At 37.2% G+C, this 20,395-nt stretch overlaps 3 protein-coding genes and 1 long non-coding RNA gene across 4 annotated transcripts in view; 2 read left to right on the top strand and 2 right to left on the bottom strand.

Moving 5' to 3' along the window:
* LOC134649375 (angiotensin-converting enzyme) overlaps positions 1 to 20,395 on the top strand; it is a 265,129-nt gene that overhangs the window by 23,281 nt on the left and 221,453 nt on the right. The gene's annotated exons all lie outside the window — the stretch shown is intronic.
* Positions 1,069 to 19,625, bottom strand: LOC134649690 (uncharacterized). Its single transcript, XM_063504517.1, has 3 exons — positions 19,547 to 19,625; positions 2,976 to 3,137; positions 1,069 to 1,271 (listed from the first exon to the last, which is right to left on the bottom strand). Exons 1-3 carry the CDS (start codon positions 19,605 to 19,607, stop codon positions 1,069 to 1,071), a joined length of 426 nt encoding a protein of 141 aa, XP_063360587.1. The 5' UTR covers positions 19,608 to 19,625.
* LOC134649806 (uncharacterized) lies at positions 1,944 to 2,082 on the bottom strand. Its single transcript, XR_010096989.1, has 2 exons — positions 2,050 to 2,082; positions 1,944 to 1,976 (listed from the first exon to the last, which is right to left on the bottom strand). It is a non-coding gene; the product is annotated as an uncharacterized LOC134649806 (long non-coding RNA).
* LOC134649691 (mast cell protease 1A-like) lies at positions 10,789 to 11,568 on the top strand. The gene has a single exon (XM_063504518.1). It carries the CDS (start codon positions 10,789 to 10,791, stop codon positions 11,566 to 11,568), a length of 780 nt encoding a protein of 259 aa, XP_063360588.1.

Genomic DNA, 20,395 nt, shown 5'->3' with positions numbered 1-20,395 from the left:
CGATGAGAGCGTATGTGGGGCAAGTAAAAGAAAACATCTCTGTTGAATCAGGCTGTCAAGATAAAAGTGAAATACAGACGTAAGAAAAATACCTACAACCTAATCCGTCAGCGGCAAATTATTACGTACCTATACATATCAGTGCGTTTTTCAAAGAGTAAACTATGTATATTGTATACATACTTGTAGATGGAAATATGGAAAATATCTAATATAGGTAATCACAAAATTATAACTCGCTATCGACATCTTCACTCGTATTTGAATATTTGTACGCGAGAAAGCCATTCTTATAACCCCTATTAACATGCGACGGAAAGTGCAAATGCAAAGCAACATTGCCTGGGTAATTTTCTCAGGAGTTGTTAGCAGAGTTTTATATTTTTATTTATTTTATTTTAGTTATTTATTAGTTTTATTACACAAAAGTTACAACTTTTTTGTTAAGGATGTAGGAATGCCGTAGGAATATATAATCCGGAACACAACACAATATTAAATTCAACGGCTAAGCAAAATACATCGACATTTTTCATTGACGTGCCGAGGAGATGACATAGAGCATCGTGCAGGCATGCGCGAGTGCGCGCGCATCCGGACCCGCCACAAGGACAATAATGCTCCACAAAACTACATTTTGTTTGATTGTGGAGTCACAACTATTCCATACCTAATTAAATTTATATTATAAGTACTTTGGCTTACATTGTGAGTTATAATACTTAAGTAGGTATGTCATGATTACTCTATATGGCAACACATTCCCCTATATAGTATTCAATGGATACCTTTCAAGACTGTTTTTAAATCTACTTTTTTTGGGCTCTTTTACTATGTCCGCGGCAAAGTGTTCAGTAACCGTTTCTTAAGCGTCCTTGGTCAGATTTACTTTTACATCATAAACTATGCCAAACCTTTTAAGAACATCTTTCATTACTAAAAAAATAAGAGCGGGGCGAGATCACATAAATCACACATTCATGGAGATCAGCATGAAAGAAAGTGGCGTAGTTAAGGGTCTTTGTAAGCAAAAGTTAAAATCAAAACATGCAATATTTATTTGGAAATCTAAGATAATTTCAGCAACACAATTGTCAATACAATCAAACCAGCTGGCAACCCGAGTCTTGGCGCGTGGTTGCACAGATCAGTGTCACACGAACAGTATGTGACGAACAGGTCCCCGTTGCCTGGTCTGCGTTGGCAATTTTTCTCGTTTTGCTCGTCTTCGATGTAGCCACATTGGCGGACGACGCGGACTTTACCGTATACTGTAATAGAAATATTAGATGTTTAGAGCTCGAAATCCCTGCCAAAAAACAACTGGTTGCACTCCGGGAGTGCCGGCAGAAGTGAAAACTCAATGACTAGTGCAAAATGCACTATGCATAATTGAGCTTAACGCCATCTAGCGTTAGCGTTAATTACTTGAAACCCCTAAGCACATCACTGTTAGTACTCGAGTTATATTAATACCAGTTAGAGCAAAACTCACTAGATGTCATTTAAATCAATAATGAAAAACTCAATGACATTACATGTAACAGTTTTCCATGTAATGTCATTGAGTTTTTCTTTATTGATTCAAATGCCATCTAAATGAGTGGCCATCTAAATCTTACGGTCACGTGATCGTCTTACGCTGTCTCGAGTTTAAAATTTTTTCCCCACCTCAAAAAGTGTACAGCGCCGTTAAAGAAGTTTTCACTTCAAAAATACTATGAATAAATTACTCTCAATAGGGAATATTACGCAAAACTCTGCGTAGGGGGCGCCACTACCACAATCCACCATAATCTGAGGGTCTACCGCGAAACAAGTAAATCGAAATTTCGTTATCTAACCTCTCTCTCACTCTTGGATATTCGAGCGATAAAGAGGCAGATAACTAAATTTCGATGTTCGCGTTTCCCGGTATGCCCTTTGTAAACAAACCGCCTTGATGCATCAATGTCATATTTTATTGTCTGTGAAAACTTGTCAGAAAATAATTTAAGGCACAGTATGTATATGTTACTCTATGGTTTACGAAAGGCGCTAGTGCTGCACTCTGGCGGCAGAACATTGCAGTAATACTCCCTATTAAAAGTTTGAGTTCTGAATTTGTCAAAATTTAGGACAGAAAAGTGACCAAGGCCTCAAAGATCAGTCGGCTTAAGCCACAGACAAGACATCCTCTAGACTGAGCATAGTAACGCTACCCCCTCTGCCACTTATACGGTAGTTTTACTCCATCTTCGTGTCAATCCCGTGCCGTGATTGGTCCGTGTCTTTGAACGGACCAATCACGGCACGGGATTCGCTCACCTCGTCCCCCCGCACCCCCGTATTTTTGGCAGCATCGGTTTCATGAAATAATTGCTCTAAACTCCGTCTAGAGGATTCCTAGTCTATGGCTTAAGCCTTTATTTAGGCTACCTGAACCCCTAGTATGAATTTCATTCGATAGCGTGACGTGACGTACTCGTTTGCGTTACGTGTCTATTTGTATAGGATTTTGAGTTTCCAAAACGTCCCGCTTGGCGCGCTGTTCAAAATCCCATACAAAAGTAGACATAACGCAAAGTGGCAAACGTGAATGAAAACACTAGAGGTTCTGGGTCACAGTACTCACATTGACATCCGTCGAAATATATCAGGTATAGGTATAGGTCAGGATAGGTTAGCGAGCAGTTAGTCACCGAGGCTAAACGAGTAGAAATCTTCGGAATACAATAGTATAATTAATGTGTACTTACAAATAATTATTGAGTGTTGTAAAAGTATACCTAAAGTCAGTAAATACTCGGTCTATATCCTTCGCACTATACAGATATTACAGATATTACAGATATTATACTCACTTTCCATCTTAATAGATCTGCAGATGCTCGGTTCAGACACGTTTATATGGACAGGAGGGTCACGTAGCGAGCAGAAAAACACACCGAGGCTGTAGGGGTCAACAATATAGGTGTACAGAGTAATATACTTACTCTCCATCTTAATAGATCTGCAGATTCTCGGTTCAGACACGTTTATATGGTCAGGAGGGTCACGTAGCGAGCAGTTGACCACACCGAGGCTGAAAGGGTCGAACTCTTCCCCGCATCGTGGGTCAAATGCGCTGTTGCAGTCGTAGCAGAAGATGGAGGATGCTGGAAATAGAAAAAAATCATCTCCATAAACAGCAGCAGAAGTTGCTAAGCGGGCGAAGTGTTCAAAATGATCTTGACGCGACTTTATTGTTAAGATAATAAGCCCGCCTTTGCAACGTTCAGTCATTCTAAATAAAAATGTTTTGTCGCAATCCGTTATCGCGTTTGCTAAAACTATTCGGATATTTTATAAAAAAATCGGTTTCTTACTTTTGGGTCAAAATACCAAACTGTTCTTTTGAATATACGAGTATAAGTGCTATCGAGGGACCGTGCGCGTTGGAGGGTTTGCCATCTTGTCACCTGAATCGGAAACATAAACATGTACATTGCCAAACCAAGTGCTGTCATCTACGGTTGTCGTACGTTTTCTTGTGCATAGTAGGTTCTGCCATCTTGTAGGCTACATCGGAAGCATAAAATTCACATTCACGCCTCGCGCCAAAAATCTGACGGCTCCTGTACTGCACCCTACAGTTAGTTCATGCACGCTCCCTATACCAAGATTATGATGTAATATATGTAACGCTAGTAGACGGAATAGTTCCTATGACGGAATTTGCCACATTGACCTTATAGTAATTTTTCAAACATGCGGGATGAATCCGATTTTTCTTTGATAATGTATGTTTGAAGTGAAAACTTCTTTAGCGGCGCTGTGCACTTTATGTGATGGGGAAAAAACATTGAAATCAGCCGCAAAAAATGGCCCCACAAAAGTGATGTTAAAACAGATCACTCATTACTTTTTCGTTTAGTCTTGTTTGAAACGCTCAAATGTGAAGTTGTCAACAATTACGAAATGTGCCGTCGAAATATGTAAAAATAACAATGATAAAACAAGGAAAAAGGATGGAATGTATTTCTTTCGGTTAGTTCTTGGGATAGAATTACATAATTTATGTAATCTGGTGGTAATTTTATGGTTTTGAATAAATTAATTTGTTAGTACCAAAGAAGGGATGTCAAGGAACAAAAATCTAATGAGTCGATGTGAGGTCAATATTTTTTTATATTTTTATATGGCATTCGTAACGAATAACATTATGTTCAAATTCAAGATTTCCAAGAAAACCTATGACACGTGCAAAGTGGACTGCTATTTAATTATAGCAAGAGATAGGGGTGATGCAGTTTTAAACAAGGCAAAACGGCACTTGTGTGTTCGGCCCATTTCCCTGTTTCCTACATATACACCACCAATAAGGGCTTATATCGACTAACTGTAAATGCTAAACCTGTCTGAACACAGTGACAACCACAGGATTTTTTTCATAAAGTATGGACTTTATAAAAACAAGCAACAACGGTTGCACTCCAGGAGTGCCGATAGAAGTGAAAACTCACCTCACTCTGTTACCGACGCCCGGTAACACGACACATACGTTTAGCGGAGGTATTCTATTTATTTATTATATATTATTATCATTCTCAAATAAGATCACACTTTTTCATTGACATGTTTATTTACATACTGTCATGACAACGTCAAATTATTTGAACATAGGTAAAGAGTCTTGAAAAGGAGTCCGCAACACTTTTTTCTTTATTGATTTAAATGCCATCTAAATTATGAGTGGCCACCTTACGGGGTTTACGGTCACGTGATGGCCTTACGCCCCTTACGGTCATGTGATCGCCTTACGCTGTCTCGAGTTTATCATTTTTTCCCCACCTCAAAAAGTGCCCAGCGCCGCTAAAGAAGTTTTCACTTCAAAAATTATCCACCTCTCAAAAATCCAATCAGTACCAATAAATGTCCCCGTGCACCCGTGCGATGAGTAAATGTAGATCTAAAATACGCAGTTATTTTATTTAATAAGTTGTTTTTATATTTAATAAGTTATCTGATTAGGTTTTTACAGCACATTTATAACTCCCGGAACTATGCCAACCTTACTCTGCGTGGTACAATTACTGTCGGTGGCGACACGAGCACGCTCGATCAAAAATTGCTGGCGGTTAAAAGGTTAAAGACGTATACTTACTGATTAAAAATTAAATTTGTTTGAATTTGAACCACGATTTAATTTTATTTGAGCTCCCGATTAAATTAAATTTGTTTTATTTATTACTTCAATTGGTTTTTCTATGGTTTAAGAACTTTATTCTCAATAAGAATTTACAAAATTCGCTTACTTGAGAATACAATTTTTATAATTATATCTTAGGACTAACGTGCAGACAATGTAAAATAAATAAGTCATTATTAAGTACAAATACAAAACAGTAGTTATGGTTACAAAGTGGGTAGAAATACGTTACTACCGGCTCGGATAGCTTAACCCGTACAATTAAATATGATGCATTCCCAACGCTACCAAGCGCTTGCGAGTTTACGCCATCAAACATAAGTCTGACTTCCGATTTAGTGCGGTTATTGGGAATAGTGAGTCGCGTTACACTGGTTTATTAATCATGCGTCCGTCAGCGGGTCAAAGGGAACTCGGAGCCTGACGAATGTCGGCGAGCTACGAAGCAGGTGGCGTGGAGAAGTCAATTGGGTATAATAACGCAGAGTATTATATTTGTTGGAAATAGCTTAACAGATTACAATTATTTGCAATATTCATATTTTATCGTTTTTAGGTATTTTTTTTATTTTATTTATTTCTTTATAGTTTTTTTTTTCTTTATACATTGTTTCTTTATTGATGTAAGTAGGTAAATGAATCTTATGTAATTTTATCGATAAAAAATAAGTGATTAAGGATATTGCATTTATAATTTTAGTTTATTGTTATTTACTTATGTTTATTTTGGTGAGTATGTTGTTTAACAGTATAGTTTGTATTGGTATTAACTATGAATATTTAGCAATTTTTTAAGTTTAATATTTAGACATACATAATGATGGTTGTTTTATGCAATATAGTACAATTATTAGATATTAAGTTTACTTACGTAATTTTTTATACTGATAATGTATGTAAATTTCAAAATATTTACCATACTAATTTTTTTTTTGGACGGTTTAAAATTTATTTGATCAAACGTGCATATTATTTGCTTAACAAATATACATGCACAAAATCATTTAATTATTACATTATTTATTACAATAGAGTTCTAGATGTTTTTTGAAGCTATGTTCAATTCCTTGATATCTTTTGGTAACTTGTTATAAAGTTGGGCACCTTCATAAATTATACTTCTTCTACCATATTTTGTCCTTGCTGGCCGTAAGTAATTTTACACAGACGTTGTCTCCGTCCCCGAGTTCTTTGGCTGTGAAGATAAAATTGTTGGTATGCCCTTTACATATTTGATGTATAAGTTTGTCTCACCATTGGATGTTCGAGCTTGAAGTTCTTCTTGTACACTTTTTAGAAAGTCTCTCTGGTAGGGCGTTTGGTCTGAGTATATTTTAACATTGTGTGTTTTATTTTTATTTTTATTTCGGAGTATGTTTTTCACTATAGCATTTGATGCGAAGGTAGCCTTTATTGGGCGGACTTTGTTTTCAACGTATTTACCTAGGCGAATGATCTGAAGCGGTTCAGGGCAGCCGTTATATATTGTTTTTGTAATTTTGTCAACGGCCTCTCTATCTGCAGCCTCAGAACCTGCTTCTTGGATACCGACTATAATGATATTCTTGTCTCGAATTGATCGCTGTTGGCATTCAGCAACGAGCTGATTGTAGCTGTCAGGCGTCAAAGCCGTGGGTGCTCGAGCAATACTTGATCTAAGTGACTGTAGGTCCGTTTCTATTGCCTTCACTTTATTTTCGGCGGCCGTTACGGATGTGGTCAAGTTTTTTACGTCGGTCTTCAACTGGTTCTGTTCAGCACTCATAATGTCAATACTGCTCGATATGTTACTAATTTGATTTTTAATAGTACTCACGTCCTGGCAAAGCTTTTCTATATTTTCTGTCTGGGTTTTACTAGAAGATTTTAATAGGGTCATCATTTCAGCCATCTGCTTTTTTAAATCTGCCATTTCCGTTAAAATGTCACTAGAAGAATCAGACAGTTTACGTTTGTTACGAAAACTCGGTCTTTGTAAATCTGGTTCAGCACCTGCTGCAAGGTTTGGTTGTGATCCGCTGAGTTCACGGGTGCCACTAATAACGCCTCCATTTGATGATTGAAGTGAACACATTGCAGCTCCGTGGTGCTTGAGCGATCAAAGTGCAGACTACTCGGCTTAGACGCGATAAGGAATGCACTGTTAGTAACTGTGATTTGAGTTTTAAGTTGTTCGTGATAAGGTCGACAATATAACAACGGTGTATTTTATTTATTCTTTGCACAAAATTGTAACACGTCTGTACTACACCGCACGCAAGGCCCGTTTTTCTGTACAGTAATACCTAATAAAGTGTACCAAAGTGACTCCATTCGTTCATTATTCTCGTTTGACGTTGTTTGACGTAAATACGTTACGTTTAGAGCCATCGGACTAAATTTATTAACAGTGTTGGTACTTATGTTTGCAAATTTGACACTTAATGCTTACGACATTAAGCTCTTTTATGTACGAAACATTCATCTTGACTCAAAATTTACGTAAGCGTTTTTATCATCAATGCAAATGGTGCGAAACGTCATTGGGATCCACATTTGTTGACGTTTTTGTTCTGCTTTGTGTGACTATTTCTTTTATATTAAGTCAGTGGGAAAAAATGTTAAACTCGTAACAGGTGTCACGTGACCGTAAGACGTAAGACGGTCACGTGACCTGATCGAAAAACTGTTACTTCAATGTCATTGAGTTTTTCTTTATTGATTTAAATGCCATCTAGTGAGTTTCAATCTAACTGGTATTAATATAACTCGAGTACTAACAATGATGTGCTTAGGGGTTTCAAGTAATGCGACGAAACAACGCTACATGGCGTTAACCTCAATTATACATAGTGCTGCAGACATTTTGCAATAGTGATTGAGTTTTCACTTCTGCCGGCACTCCCTGAGTGCAACCCGTTGTTTTTTTTTATGTTTTGGTCCTCCAACAACATTGTATTAATCTTAACTTGATTTCAAAATCTCACCCAAGCTAACTCTGCACCGAATTCAAGAAAGCGACAAAAGGAGGAAATGCCACCCAAATTCCTAATCCTACATCGCTGATTCCTACGAAGTTGGCGTATACTTAGCTTAGATTAGAGGGACTCTAAACCAATGCAGCGATACCTTGTTCAGCTGTTTTCTTTTCAATTATAGTCTTTACTACATTTGCAAGTCATGTCTCAACGCCCCCTACATATTTCGACTTCTAATTTCAATAATCCTTTATACTAATCATTTACTTTATAATAATCCTTTAATACTGTGGACTTCGATATACTTCTTGCATTTCTGAATAGACTTAATGTTTCTACTAAAGCTCTGTCCTGGTTCCGTAGTTACCTCTTTGGGAGACGGCAGCGAGTTCGGGTTGATGACAAGGTCTCCGAATGGACTGAACTTTCGGCTGGTGTCCCTCAAGGAGGTGCACTATCTCCTTTACTCTTTTCTATTTTTATTGATATCATAACCAAAAATTTGCATTCGTCATACCACCTTTATGCAGACGATTTACAGCTTTATTCAGCGTCCAACCTTAATGACATCAGTTCTCTAGTCAGCCAAATTAACTCCGACTTGGAGTCTATCCGTGTATGGGCATCATCCTTCGGGCTGAAAGTTAACACCACAAAGTCGCAGGCAATAATCATTGGTACTCTTTACTCCATCTCTAGGCTGTCTTACCAGATCTTACCACATATTATGTTCGACGGAACTCCTATTCCTTTCTCTTCCACTCTCAAAAACCTCGGTATTACTATGGACCAGACGCTCTCACGGGATTCTCATGTCTCTGAAATTAGCCGAAAGATTTTTGCTTCTCTCCATTCCCTGAGGCGCCTGCAGAAGTTCCTCCCGCTTCCGACTAAAATTATGTTGGCTCAGTCTCTTCTACTTCCACTTCTCGATTACGCCGATATTGCGTTTCTCGATCTGAGACAGGAACTGCTTGACAAGCTTGAACGCCTGCAGAATATGTGCATAAGATTTGTATTCGGTCTAAGGAAATACGATCATGTTTCTCTATTTCGCACTCAACTTAATTGGCTTCCCATCCGCCGTCGCAGGGATCTACACATTCTTTCTCTTCTTTTTAATGTTCTTTTTATTCCTTCTTCTCCTCTCTATCTCTTACAAAAATTCAAGTTTTTGGCAGATGGTAGTGGCCATCGCCTTCGATCGAGTACCAATCATGCACTGGCAACACCTCATCACAAATCTCGTGCGTATGGTAAATCTTTTGCGGTACGAGCTGTTCAACTTTGGAATGAGTTGCCTCCCTCCTTAAGGCAATCGCAGTCCGTTGCGTCGCTTAAGGGGCAGTTAAAAAAGCTGTGGCTATCGGACCGGAATTAACTTGTTCGTGACTATAGATATTATATATATATATATATATATATATATATATATATATTTATATTTATATTTATTATACAGGGTGCCCGGTAATTAGTGGATAACCTTCTAACCACCGACAGAGCACCTTAGGCTGGTCCAGAAAATGCACTTATAGGTCTAGTAAAAGTTTGGTGGTTTTCGAGATAATCGAACTTTTCTGTCTTTTTTAATTGGAGCTGGCCATTAAAAAAGACAGAAAAGTTCGATTATCTCGAAAACCACGAAACTTTTACTAGACCTATAAGTGCATTTTCTGGACCAGCCTAAGGTGCTCTGTCGGTGGTTAGAAGGTTATCCACTAATTACCGGGCACCCTGTATATAACATAGGTATTCTATATATTTGTTATATTGTTACTTCAATTTTTTATCTTATATTATTTATTTTCGCCCTCTTTTATAATTTTATTGACTTTCCTCTAGTCTATTGTACTCAGTGCTATATTTGTCTACCGTTCTTCATCAATTCTCATCTACTAAAAGGTTAACTGGAAGAAATCCCTTAAAGGGATAAGTTCGCCTTTGTACTGCCTATCCTGTGCCATAAATTTGTGTTTTGTGTTTTGTACAATAAAGAGTTTATACATACATACATAATCCTCATCAAGCATACAATTAATATTATTCAATTTTATTCTAATTCATATTAATCTATGGAATAGTAATAGTACCTACTCTTATTACTGGATCAATAATGCTTTGCACGTTGAATGAACAATTGATATACGTTTGGCTTTTATGCCAAAGAGCCGTACCTTTTTTTAGTTTCTATTTCATTTTTATATTAAGTACTAAATCATCTAACTTAAAAACGACAGAAATTTTCAACCGAAACCGTGGAATAGTTATTTATTTACGATACAAGTGCGGAAAAGAGGAAATTCGAAACGAGTGGCTATAAGTCAAAACATGAGTTGCGAATTACCTATTCGCACGTGTATCGTACAACGTTTTACAGTACATATGGCACTTTAAACTTTTGACATACGCACGGAAAGTGCTATTTCCCGCACTAGTTCGGGAAAGTAGCACCATATGTACTGTAAAATAATTGTTTATGGTTTCAAAATAATCATTTCATAATCTTTATCTTTATTGGTAAGGCCATAAAAGGGAATCAAATAAAATTATTATAGCGTTCTATTTATTGCTTCCTTTTGAAATTTCGTTAAGAATATAATCGCATTCACTTTATAATCGTCGAAGTGAAAATATAGTTCAATTTGCATTTCTTAAAAAATGTACTTTTTACTGATTCTGGCAATATTTGTACAGTCAAATGCGAATAAGGCTCCTAGCCGTGGAGACTTGAGGGTGTATAAAGGACGGAACGACACTCATAACGAGTTCCCGTTCGCTGTGGTTCTGCAAAGGAAGGACCCTCCGGTGTTCAGGAAATGTACCGGCATCCTTATAGCGGACAACTGGGTCCTCACATCAGCTGACTGCGTATTCGTACCAAGGGCTAGGTTACCAGTAGTACCAGGACATATGGTCATCAGATATGGAGATTTTACAAAGCCAGCAAACGAAACCAAGTTGTACTCAAGTGTGATCAAAATATACGCTCACCCTTCCTATAGTGAATTATTATGGATAAATGATATAGCGCTAATTCTCACTGAAAAAATACCCGGAAAGAACTTTGCAAGTCGGCTGGCGCTCGATTATAAAACTTTCTTCGGTCTTCATGTTAAATACGCGGGTTTTGGACAAATTGCTGAGACTGTTATTGCAAATTCGAAAGACAAGAGAGAATCAGAATCCATTCCTCTTCAAATTGGCGAGGGTATTGTGGTCCCTTGTGAAAAAACTGTCAAATTGTTATGTGTACTGCCGAAGTGTTCGGATAGGAAGCTGCAGATGCGCCCGGGGGACTCCGGAGGGCCGCTAGTGTATGACGGGCGAGTCATTGGAGTAGCTGCAGGCATTTCATCTAACTCTCCTATTACATGGTTTACCCCTATAAGTCCATATTTAGAATGGATTCAAAACACCATAACCCTTAATGAAGGCTAAATAAATGATGATTATAAAGGTTGCCCAATAACGTAATCCCAGTACAGTGTTTTATTTATCCCGATTTTATTACATTATACGAGGGCTGTTTGATAAGTACCCGTTTTCCAAATGTATTAATATCACGGGCCGAAAATATGTATACAATCGTTTTAAGCCATTTTTCAGAGGTGGGAAAATTTAAAAAAAAAAACAGCATTCTTTTGTTTTTTTCTCATTTGACAGCGATTCAGTGAAAGCGTGAACTTAAAATTGTGAAAATGGAGAAAGAGCAGTATCGGTCTGTAATTAGATTCTTGTTTTTGGAAGGAAAATCATGTGATGAAATAAAAGTAAGAATGCAAGCGGTTTACCATGAATGTGCTCCTTCTATGACAACCGTCAGATACTGGTTTAACGAGTTTAAGCGGGGGAGAACAACCGTCTTTGATGAGGATCGCCCAGGCCGCCCAATTGAGGTGACTACAGACGATATGGTTAAGAAAATTGAAAATATCGTTTTAGCCCACCGCCGAATTGAACTTCGAGAAATCGTTGATGCTGTAAATGTTCCAATCGAGCGGGTACAAAACATATTAGAAGAAAAATTGGGTATGAAGACAGTATCGGCGAGGTGGGTGCCGCGTTTACTCACGGAGGAGCAAAAACGGAACCGACTGACTACTTCGGAGCAGTGTTTGGCCGTGTTCAAACGTAACCCGAAGGAGTTTCTGCGTCGTTTCGTGACCGTAGACGAAACGTGGGTCACCACTACCCCCCGGAAATGAAAGGGCAGTCGAAGCAGTGGATTTTACCGGGTGAACCTGCGCGAAAGATAGCAAAAATCGTTCCATCGGCTGGAAAGGTCATGGCGACCGTTTTTTGGGATTCGCAGGGTATTATACATATTGAGTTCTTAGAAAAGGGGAAAACGATAACAGGGCAGTACTATGCCAATTTATTGGATGAATTTGACGCTGGGTTGAAGGACAAACGACCCCATTTAAAAAATAAAAAAGTACTGTCTCATCACGACAACGCACCAGCTCATTCGTCTAGAGTTGTGATGGCTAAATTAACACAATTACGCTACGCCCTATTGCCTTACCCCCCGTATTCTCCAGATTTGACCCCATGCGATTTATTTTTGTTTCCCAACCTGAAAAAATGGCTCGGTGGTAAGCGATTTGGATCAAATGACGAAGTCATTGCCGCCACGGAGGCCTATTTTAATGACTTTCCGAAATCATACTTTTTGGATGGTTTATTGAAGCTTGAATATAGGTGGAACAAGTGTATAGAGTTAAAAGGAGACTATGAAGAAAAATAAATGCATATAAACAAAAACAACTGATTATTTTTTTCATAAACGGGTACTTATCAAACAGCCCTCGTACATATAATTATGTCGGGAAACAAATTTTAAGTAGCTTGCGCCAAAGTCACCAAACACAAAAAAATACTACTAATCCAAACTATATATTGAAACTATTTAAAATTTAATTGCGACACATAGGCACGGAACAACAACGTAGATTTTTATTGATATTTAAATATAAATTGATTTTTGTTATCAAATGCCATAAAAAGAAACGAAATAAAGCTAAAGAAGAACTATATTTTTATTTTATTTTTCCTTTTGAAACTTCGTTCAGAACACACTCTGATTTGCTTTGCATTCATTGTATTAAATATAAAGAATTCGTTAATAGATAGATGATGCTCTAAAAAGACGCGGAAATGACCTTTTTCTACTCCCGTACTTTTATTTGTCATTTCAAGGGTCGTGCACACACCTTTAAACCCCTATCTTAAAGTTGTCAAGACAAGTCTTTAGTCTATTCCCCAAAAAAGTATTTGTGCATACACGCAGTATCTTTTTGACACTTTTACGATACTTCGTGTAATCACCACTTAAATATTGTATGACATACATTGTTGCCAACCTAATTTTAATTGTCATCTCTGACAAATGAGTGAACCATAGACATGTTTTTTTAAATGATATAGCGCTAATTCTCACTGAAAAAATACCTACCCAGAAATAACTTTGCAAGACTGCTGGCGCTCGATTATAAAAGTTTCTTCGGGATTCATGTTAAATACGCGGGTTTTGGACAAACTGCTCGGAATATTTTTGCAAATTCGAAGGAAAAAAGAGAATCAGAATTTATTCCTCTTCAAATTGGCGAGGGTATTGTGGTCCCTTGTGAAACAAATGTCAACTTTTTATGTGTAGTGGGTAAATTGTTGTTCAATACAATTTTCGTGAGTCGCGACTCGCGAGACATCTAGTATCAAGATACTGATACTGTGAGAGCGGTACTTACTGATAATTCCGCTACTCGATGCTAGATGTCGACTACGAAAATAATAGTATTTTTAGTACCAAAACTGATATAATAATATGGAGTGAGCACTATATTCTTACTATATTTATCTATGGTGTGAGAGAATTAAACTAATCCAATTTGCCTGATGTTGTCGCCGATCAAACGGCAGCGATGCAGATGGATGGAAATGTACGAGTGAAAAATAATAATTTATCGAATTTAAACTGTTGTGAGACATGCTAACATTGAATAATTTTACGGTTTAGACTCACTTGTTTTAAGTCACTCGCGCGACATGTTTCGGAGAGCCTAAGTCTCCTTTCTCAAGCACTAACAGTGCGAGCAGCGTTCACGACGGCCGTATAACGCGTACTGCGGCACGCCGCGTACCTACCGGTAGGAGACCTAGGCTCTCCGAAACATGTCGCGCGAGTGACTTAAAACAAGTGAGTCTAAACCGTAAAATTATTCAATAATAATTTAAATGACAACATCATCAATATTATTATAAAACTGTTCTTCATTGCCAATGCGAGTTATTTAGTGTTGGCTAACCAACAGACTCGAGTCTAAACTCGAGTCTCGAGACCTTTATTCGGAGGCTTGAGTACTTTTGAGTTGAGCATTCAAATGAAGGACTCGGGACTTCCAAGACTCGGATATTTTTGCGCAGTCTCGTAAAAATGATTCGAGTTCTTCAAATTTAGACTTAAGAGACGCGTTCCTATCAACACTAGCGTTACTACCTTTCGTTGAGAGCTTTTGGGCCACTGACTTAATATAAAAGAAATAGACACACAAAGCAGAACAAAAACGTCAAGAAATGTGGATGCCAATGACGTTTCGCACCATTTGCATTGATGATAAAAACGCTTACGTAAATTTTGAGTCAAGATAAATGTTTCGTACAGAAAAGAGCTTAATGTCGTAAGCATTAAGTGTCAAATTTGCAAACATAAGTGCCAACACTGTTAAAAAATTTAGTCCGATGGCACTAAACGTAACGTATTTACGTCAAACAATGTCAAACGAGAATAATGAACGAATGGAGTCACTTTGGTACACTTTAATATGTATTACTGTACAGGAAAACCAATTGAAGTAATAAATAAAACAAATTTAATTTAATCGGGAGCTCAAATAAAATTAATTCGTGGTTCAAATTCAAACAAATTAAATTTTTAATTCGTAAGTATACGTCTTTAAATACTAATTTCCTTGAAATAAATTCTACTTATTAAATAACTGTGTATTTAAGATCTACATTTACTCATACCACGGGTGCACGGGGAAATTTAGATACTGATTGGATTTTTTTTATAAAGTCTACCTATACTTTATAAAAAAAATCCTGTGGTTGTCACTGTGTTCCGACAGGTTTAGCATTTACAGTTAGTCGATATAAGCCCTTATTGGTGGTGTATATGTCAGAAACAGGGAAATGGGCCGAACACACAAGTGCCGTTTTGCCTTGTTTAAAACTGCATCACCCCTATCTCTTGCTATAATTAAATAGCAGTCCACTTTGCACGTCGCATAGGTTTTCTTGGAAATCTTCAATTTAAACATAATATTATTTCTTATGAATTCCATATAAAAATAAAAAAAAATATTGACCTCACATCGACTCATTAGAATTTTGTTCCTTGACATCCCTTATTTGGTACTAACAAATTAATTTATTCAAAACCATAAAATTACCACCAGATTACATAAATTATGTAATGCTATCCAAAGAACTAACCGAAAGAAATACATTCCATCCTTTTTCCTTGCTTTATCATTGTTATTTTTACATATTTTAACGGCACATTTCGTAATTGTTGACAACTTCACATTTGAGCGTTTCAAACAAGACTAAACGAAAAAGTAATGCATGATCTGTTTTGACATCACTTTTGTGGGGCCATTTTTGGCGGCTGATTGGGTATCCAGTTCTTTATACTATATCAATGTTTTGGGCAGGCGAATGAATTGGTCAGTAAAAGAGAAGAATATAAGCTTAGGACCATTAAGAAGCTCTTCGTTGTACAAAGCACTGTGAAACATAATATATCTACATTATGTATTTACAAAAGTGCGCCTATATAGCCTCTAGCGTTATTATCAGTCAACAGCGCCGGATAGAATTCTTTCTTTTATATTCAGATATATACAGGGTGGCCCATTTAGATCGGTTAGTATGGGAAAGTCTGAAACTATAAGACATACGAAGATCTGTTCTTAGGAACCATGTCATCGATTTTAATAACAAGAAAAACTGCATTCATACATAAAAAAAACCTGTACTCAGCTCGGGAATCGAACCCGGACGTTTTGAATAATAAAATTAAAACTATCTCTATTTAGATATCGATTGTGTAGGTCTTAAGCAGTAAATTTTACTATGAAACATGATGTCTAAAATGAATAAAATGAATTGTTTTCATATTCATTAATTTATTTTACTAAGTATTCGAAATGACCACCGCCTTTTTATTATTTTGAGTACAGGTTTTTTTTTAAATGTATGGATGCAGTTTTTCTTGTTATTACAATCGATGACATGGTTCCTAAGAACAGATCTTCGTATGTATTATAGTTTCAGACTTTCCCATACTGACCGATCTACATAAATGGGCCACCCTGTATATTTTGGATGTCGCCGTGTCCGACGACGGCGACTCCTCCAAATTAGTCAGGGACATGGAACGCTCTGATACTTATGACTTGCTAAGCCAAACTTGGTTTTGAAAATGCGATTGCATGGTGCGCAATGAAATTAAATTATATCAAACTATTAACTAATTAGTTAATATAATAATCCAATATTATTATGGAATAATAACATCAATAAATTGCTCTGATAATTAGCTTAAGAAATATTGATTCAAGTAATTTAAGAATAATAATTTCAGTTAATTAACATTAATAAAGAAATAGTAATTAGTTAATGAGTAATAGTTACAAATATAGTGTTAAAATATGCCATACAAATGTCGAAAAAACACCCTCTTCAAAAATTTACACATTAAAGTCGTAAGGGACGTGATACTATTGTCACTGAGACAAGGTACGAAATGGTACTGAAATTCAATTCGTTGAGTGTACTTACAGATTGATTTTTTTTTAAATTGGTAATTAGTATATAAAAATCTAAACTGAACTCACGCCGATTTGTAGCATAACGAATAGATTACCTATATTATTCTCGAGTTTTGAACTCATCACTACACCTAATAAAACAAAGTGCTCCGCCGCGTCTGTTTGTATGTTAGCGATAAACTCAAAAACTACTTAACTGATGTTCATGCGGTTTTCACCTGTCGATAGAGTGATTCTTAAGGAAGGTTTATGTATAATTTGTTAACCCGTGCGAAGCCGGGGCGGGTCGCTAGAGTAGAAATAAAATAAAGTGACAAATTCAACAGCGCCAAAATTGGTCTTACGAGGGTAAAATATGTATTACTCGTCGTATTACCCAAATAGCTGACGTGGCTGAAACAGCCGCCAAGCTGAAGTGGGACTGGGCAGGACACGTTTGCCGTATGCCAGATGACTTGTAGGCTAAATCAACCACCAATTGGGCCCCACAAAATCGAACTCGAGGTCGCGGGCGTCGCGGCAAACCTCGACGGCGTTGGCGGTAGGGTTGCCAGATCGAAGGGCGTTATTATCGGGGAAAAAATATAAATTTTTCGGGATTTTGGGCCTTAAGTCGGGAAAAAAACCATTCAAATTAAATTAATTGTATTAAAAACAACGATATTTTACATTATTGGCACTGCGTCAGCTGCTCTGCCAGATCTCGCCACGCGCGCGCTGCGCTGAGGGGCTCGACGCGGGTCGCTGGCTCGCTCGACAACAGTTCGGAACTTGAAAATAAATTATTGTTTTATAACGTGATGCTGTTTTTCGGGACAATTTTCACTTTGTCGGGAATCGGGAACACATGCTAAAAATCGGGAGAATCCCGCCGAATCCCGACCATCTGGCAACCCTAGTTGGCGGGATGACCTCGACGCCTTTGACAGGAACTGGTGGGAGACGGATCAAGACCGGGATACGTGGAAAGGGAGGAGGGAGGCCTTAGCCCAGCAGTGGGACACTCTAGGCTCATATAAGTAAATAAATAAAATTACTGGACGATGGACTAGTGTTTATTAGAGCCAAGTTCAACAGCGCACGTCGATATTCCGCGAGCACGTGGGGCTTCGTTCGGGTCACACACTTATCCTGCTCGGTAACGATATCGATTACGTGGGAATTTTCGATTCAACATGTTGATACACATATGGCCCCGGAGGTATTGGGTGCAAAAAAGCAAAAAAATTGGTAAAATCTGAAAAAAATGGGCATATTTGGAGCTTACGACCTATTTTAAATTAATAGCTTGGTAACTAATTTAATAAATCATCACGATTACATATTATATTTGTAGTATATAAAACAAAGTCAGTTCCCGCTGTCTGCATGTACATGCAGCATACATGCTTAGATCTTTAAAACTACGCTACTACGGATTTTGATGCGGTTTTTTTTATAGATAGAGTGATTCAAGAGGAAGGTTTATGTACAATTTGTTAACCCGTGCGAAGCCGGGGCGGGTCGCTAGTAAAATATAAGTTAAAAACCATTATCCGCACCCAAAACCCCGGGGTATGCATATCACAAATATTTTATTTCAGTACCTAACTAGTTCACTGCTCCATATTTTCTTAGTGATGAACACGTTTACTGCGGCATTGGGTCGATTTGACCCCATACCTATCTTAGATGAACGAATGTCCCGAAGTGATATAATCCTACATTAATATACAATATGCAATAGTTATAAGAACAAAATTAACCTAAGCCAAGATACATACTACCAGTTTCTCAATAATTATCTGTAATATTAAAGTGAATAATTATTATGCACTGCGCTATTTTACATGATTGATCATTGAAACTTGTTTCACTTTTTGATGTCTCTATCTTATCTTACTAATTTATTCGTGAAATTTTGCATTTTGTAAATATATATGGTATTATAATTATAACCTCCTAAAGTTTTCGGTCCTAGCTATAGTAGGTACTATATGTATTATACATTTCGATTAAAAAATAATTTTCAATGGAAACAAAATTCACTCTATTTCCTTCAATATAGATTTAAATTTCGCTAACAAATGGAATGTTCAGCTCTATGGCTGGGCTTTAGAAGGATAAGGGTTTAAGGGTATCGTATGTGAAGAATTAAGTGAGAAAGGATATAATCTTTTTTCGAAATTAACACGCTTACTGTGACGTTTCGTGTACCTCAGTAAGATATACCTACATAGATTTTTTTCGAAGTTTAACACGCTTAAATACTGTGACATTTCGTGTAGGCAAGTAGTTTAAACGTCGGTCTTTCGGTATCCAACTTAGTGAGCGGGTTAATAACTTCAAATTTCGAAAATTATGTAAGTCTCTCTTCCATTTTGTTATTGAAAAATAAATTCATGTTTTAAATTTTTTTTATGAAATGAGACACTGTTGAGTGTTAGCCGTCATATTTTTTGTTGTGTGCGGTAAATATCAACACTTCTTAGAAAATGTTTGAATTTTTGATACGATGGTGATAATTCGCAAATTGTGCACAATCACGCCATCTTTTGGCGTTCAGTCGGCAGGACAGCTACATTAACTCAAAAATCACTCACCATACTGAACACAGCTAATGAAAATCACCAAAACAACCCTCACACTAAACACTGACGCCATCGCTACCCTCGCCCCACTGCTAGTCGACACCGCTTTGAATTAGGTTACGGACAGTGATAACTTAATTAGTGGAGTTACGTTGTCCATCGTGAGCGAAGCGTATGCTATGTTAGAAATTAGAAAGAACCTAGCAAGAAATAAAGCGCTATATCCTTCCCTTAAAAACTCAAAACCTCTATACCCAGAAATACTTTGGTTTCATTAAGACGCAGTAATCAACGATTCCGTTCACGGCTATTCTGTAGCTATGTACTATTTTTTACCATTTAAGTACTATACATTTTTTACTATTTTTTACAATTTCTTATACTCGAAAAATAAAATGTGTTCTCTATAAATCGAAAAAGTAGACAAATTATTGTTTTATCGCCTAACGATATAAACAATTAACCCCTGCGGTGATAGCACGGTCGCATTTTTATCGCTTGTCACCATGCCTGTCACGTTCTAACAAGTATGTAAGTGCGAAAGTGACGGGCATAGTGATAGGCGATAAAAATGGAAGCATGCTGCGCCCGCTGTACGTCATAGAAAATGACAAGATATGTAACTCGATACCTCTTTAAGACGAACAAAAACCTACGGAATACCCTCTATACGAAAATTCGATAATACAAACTTTTTGGCGTTTCCCTCGAGTTTTGTGCTATCGATGTTCTACTGTTTATTGCTTAGGCTGACTGATTAATGATTATCTAGGGTATCGTGCTAGGAATCAGTGAATCACTAGTAAAAATACTTCGCTGTCGGCCTAGCACATGACTCTCTTTCTAACTATATTAACCAAA

The sequence above is a fragment of the Cydia amplana genome, chromosome 7 (assembly GCF_948474715.1).
Source record: "Cydia amplana chromosome 7, ilCydAmpl1.1, whole genome shotgun sequence".
In the NCBI taxonomy this organism is placed as follows: domain Eukaryota; kingdom Metazoa; phylum Arthropoda; class Insecta; order Lepidoptera; family Tortricidae; genus Cydia; species Cydia amplana.
The sequence above is the reverse complement of the archived record's forward strand: the minus strand, read 5'-3'. Positions and strand labels throughout refer to the sequence as shown.

What these genes read in the sequence shown, in the direction of transcription:
- LOC134649691 (XM_063504518.1), top strand. Translation starts at nt 10,789, where the DNA reads ATGTACTTTTTACTGATTCTGGCAATATTTGTACAGTCAAATGCGAAT.
- LOC134649690 (XM_063504517.1), bottom strand. Translation starts at nt 19,607, where the DNA reads ATGGCGTCAGTGTTTAGTGTGAGGGTTGTTTTGGTGATTTTCATTAGC. An exon ending in CATTAGCTGTGTTCAGTATG is followed by an intron (nt 3,138 to 19,546) that starts GTGAGTGATTTT and finishes TTCTATTTCCAG; the next exon opens with CATCCTCCATCTTCTGCTAC. An exon ending in CAGATCTATTAAGATGGAGA is followed by an intron (nt 1,272 to 2,975) that starts GTAAGTATATTA and finishes TTTCTATTACAG; the next exon opens with TATACGGTAAAGTCCGCGTC.